Here is a 2,353-nt window from a genome sequence, read left to right on the forward strand (position 1 = left end):
TTTAAAGCCTTAAAAACAATAGAATTAGAACTTTTCAAAGACTGAAGTAGGGCCGGGCCTGGGTGGCCAAGGCGTTGATGCCATAAAGTGGAGGACTAAGCAGCAGTGGTGGAGGTAGAGAAGCAATGGAAGTCCTTGGAGAAGGTGTAGAGATCACCGCTGCTGTCGCACCGGATTATAGGAATCCGGGTCTTGTAGTCCTTCACAAGAAAACCAAACGGGTCAAATTCGACAGATACAAAATTATCTCTAGTGAATTGACACACTGAAATTAGTTTTCTAACAAGTTTAGGGGCATAAAGGACACGTTTAAGACAAAGGGTGGATATATTGGGGGGAAGTTTTGTGGTCCATGTCCATGTACCTGGATGGATTTTCCATCACCAACGATAATATTTTCATTCACACAATTATTAAGAATAGTACCAAAATTACCTGAATTGGGATCCATGCTGATAGTTGCACCCGTGTCCATGACTCCATGCTGATAATCCAGTGGGTTTAGGGACATGGTGTAAAGGGCTTGTTGGATGTCAGTGGGTGAGTATGTAGCCTGGTGACCCTGATGAGGACGGGGGCCGAGAATGCCTTGGCTGGGATTAGTATGCGGTGGTGGGGTAGGGGCAAGGAGGTGGTGGAGCTGCGGACCAGGAAAGCCAGTGTGGTGGTGAAGCGGAGTTGGTGTTCGGGTTGGGGATGGTCCAAGTGTAGGTAGTAGGGGAGGTCCATGCACTGTAGGGTTGGCCACGACCAGGGTTGTAGCCCCGAGACCAAGAGGACCGGCCACGGCCACGTCCCCGTGACCGGCCTCGGCCGCAAGTGGGATTGGGGTTGGGTTCAGTCTGGTTGGTCGGGTGGGAGGTGTTTGGGGATGGGATTTTAGATGTGGTGGTAGTCAGGGCTTGATTGGCGAGGTTAGCGGCATACAAGGCTTTCTCGGCCCTTTGACTTTCTATCATGCACAACTGTGATCGTGCTTCATAAAACGAAGGGGTGGGTTCTTTTTGTTGGAGTTCGTACTGATCCGTGAGACCAGCAAGAAGATGTAGAACAAGACGTTTATTATCAAGTGGGGCACCGACATTAGCAAATTGGTCAGCAAGGGACTTGATGGCTTGACAATATGCGGACATATTGGGAAAACCATCTAAACGGGTGGTGGCAAATTTCTACATGAGATATGTGCCACGAGAGTTTTTGTTGTCCTGAAAGAGACTCTCAATGGCCGACCAAGCATCATAGGCTGACATGTTGGGGATGACAATAGTATTGAGGAGATCATTAGAAATAGTCCCGTAGATCCATTGTTTGACAATGGCGTCTAGCCGAGACCAAAGTTCATCCGTAGGTTGGGAGGTTTTGTCTTTGTCTTTGTCACCCTCCGAAGAAGATGACGCAGGTGTGGTGGCAGGAGGAGAGAGTGGTCGATGACCTGAAAAGCACGGCAGTGGTTTTGAAACAGTTCCGACCACAGGCCATATTGGCTGGATTCAGATTCAAGGAGGACAGGTATGGAGTTTCTGATGTTGTTGACGGTAATGGTTGGGTGTATTCTCGGCCATGAGAACCTGGTTGGGTCAGAAAAACAGCAAGAGGTGTCGTAGGGGGGATCGAAGAGAAGGGCTGGAGAAGAAAGAAAAAAAATGAACAGCAGAGGTGCTGTGGTGGTGGCGGCAGGGAAGGGGTGGTGGGTTAGGGTTTTTCAATGATACGGATAAATGTCAAACCTTGATCTTTCTCATTAACATTCAAGGGTTTAAATAATACAAAGGAGATCAATTTGAGATCTGGTATAAGTGGAAACTATTAATTACAATAATTACACAATAATATTTTATTAATTATAAACAGACCCTCTTCTTTGAATGTTTACAAGAGTGGCCCTTGTATTCTTAACCCATAACATGTTTACCACAAAATATAAACAATGTCAAATAAAAATTAACCTAAATTCGATGTCATCATTACAATTTAACTTTTTAACTTCAAATCATCAATTATAATTTGTCAAGAACTACAGCAAAAGGATTAGAAAAGCAACCTTATACCATCAGAAACAATATATATCATGAAAACCCAATACATGTATAAACAATCAAACATAACCCTTGTTCACATGTTTCATCAGGAGCCCTTGGATATCAACAGGTTTAGTACCCACTAGGCTTGTTTTGGTGTTTTTTTTTTCATGTTTCATATTTCATATGGACACATGTGTAGTGTCTGACCTTAACCGAGAATTTGGCACATTCAAGATGATTAAGTATGTAGCCATACCTACCAGGTTACAGTGCCTGGATCACCACGACTGATTGGATCGTTTGCTCCAACTTTTTTCCCTCAATTTTCTAGT

General features: G+C 44.4%; 1 protein-coding gene across 1 annotated transcript; it reads right to left on the reverse strand.

Annotated features, from left to right (window-relative positions):
* Positions 1-599: 599 nt before the first annotated feature.
* LOC110882405 lies at positions 600-1,133 on the reverse strand. Its single transcript, XM_022130437.1, has one exon. The coding sequence runs from the start codon at positions 1,131-1,133 to the stop codon at positions 600-602; it is 534 nt and encodes a 177-aa protein (XP_021986129.1).
* Between the last annotated feature and the right edge of the window lie 1,220 nt (positions 1,134-2,353).

Source organism: Helianthus annuus, chromosome 10, assembly GCF_002127325.2.
Source record: "Helianthus annuus cultivar XRQ/B chromosome 10, HanXRQr2.0-SUNRISE, whole genome shotgun sequence".
In the NCBI taxonomy this organism is placed as follows: domain Eukaryota; kingdom Viridiplantae; phylum Streptophyta; class Magnoliopsida; order Asterales; family Asteraceae; genus Helianthus; species Helianthus annuus.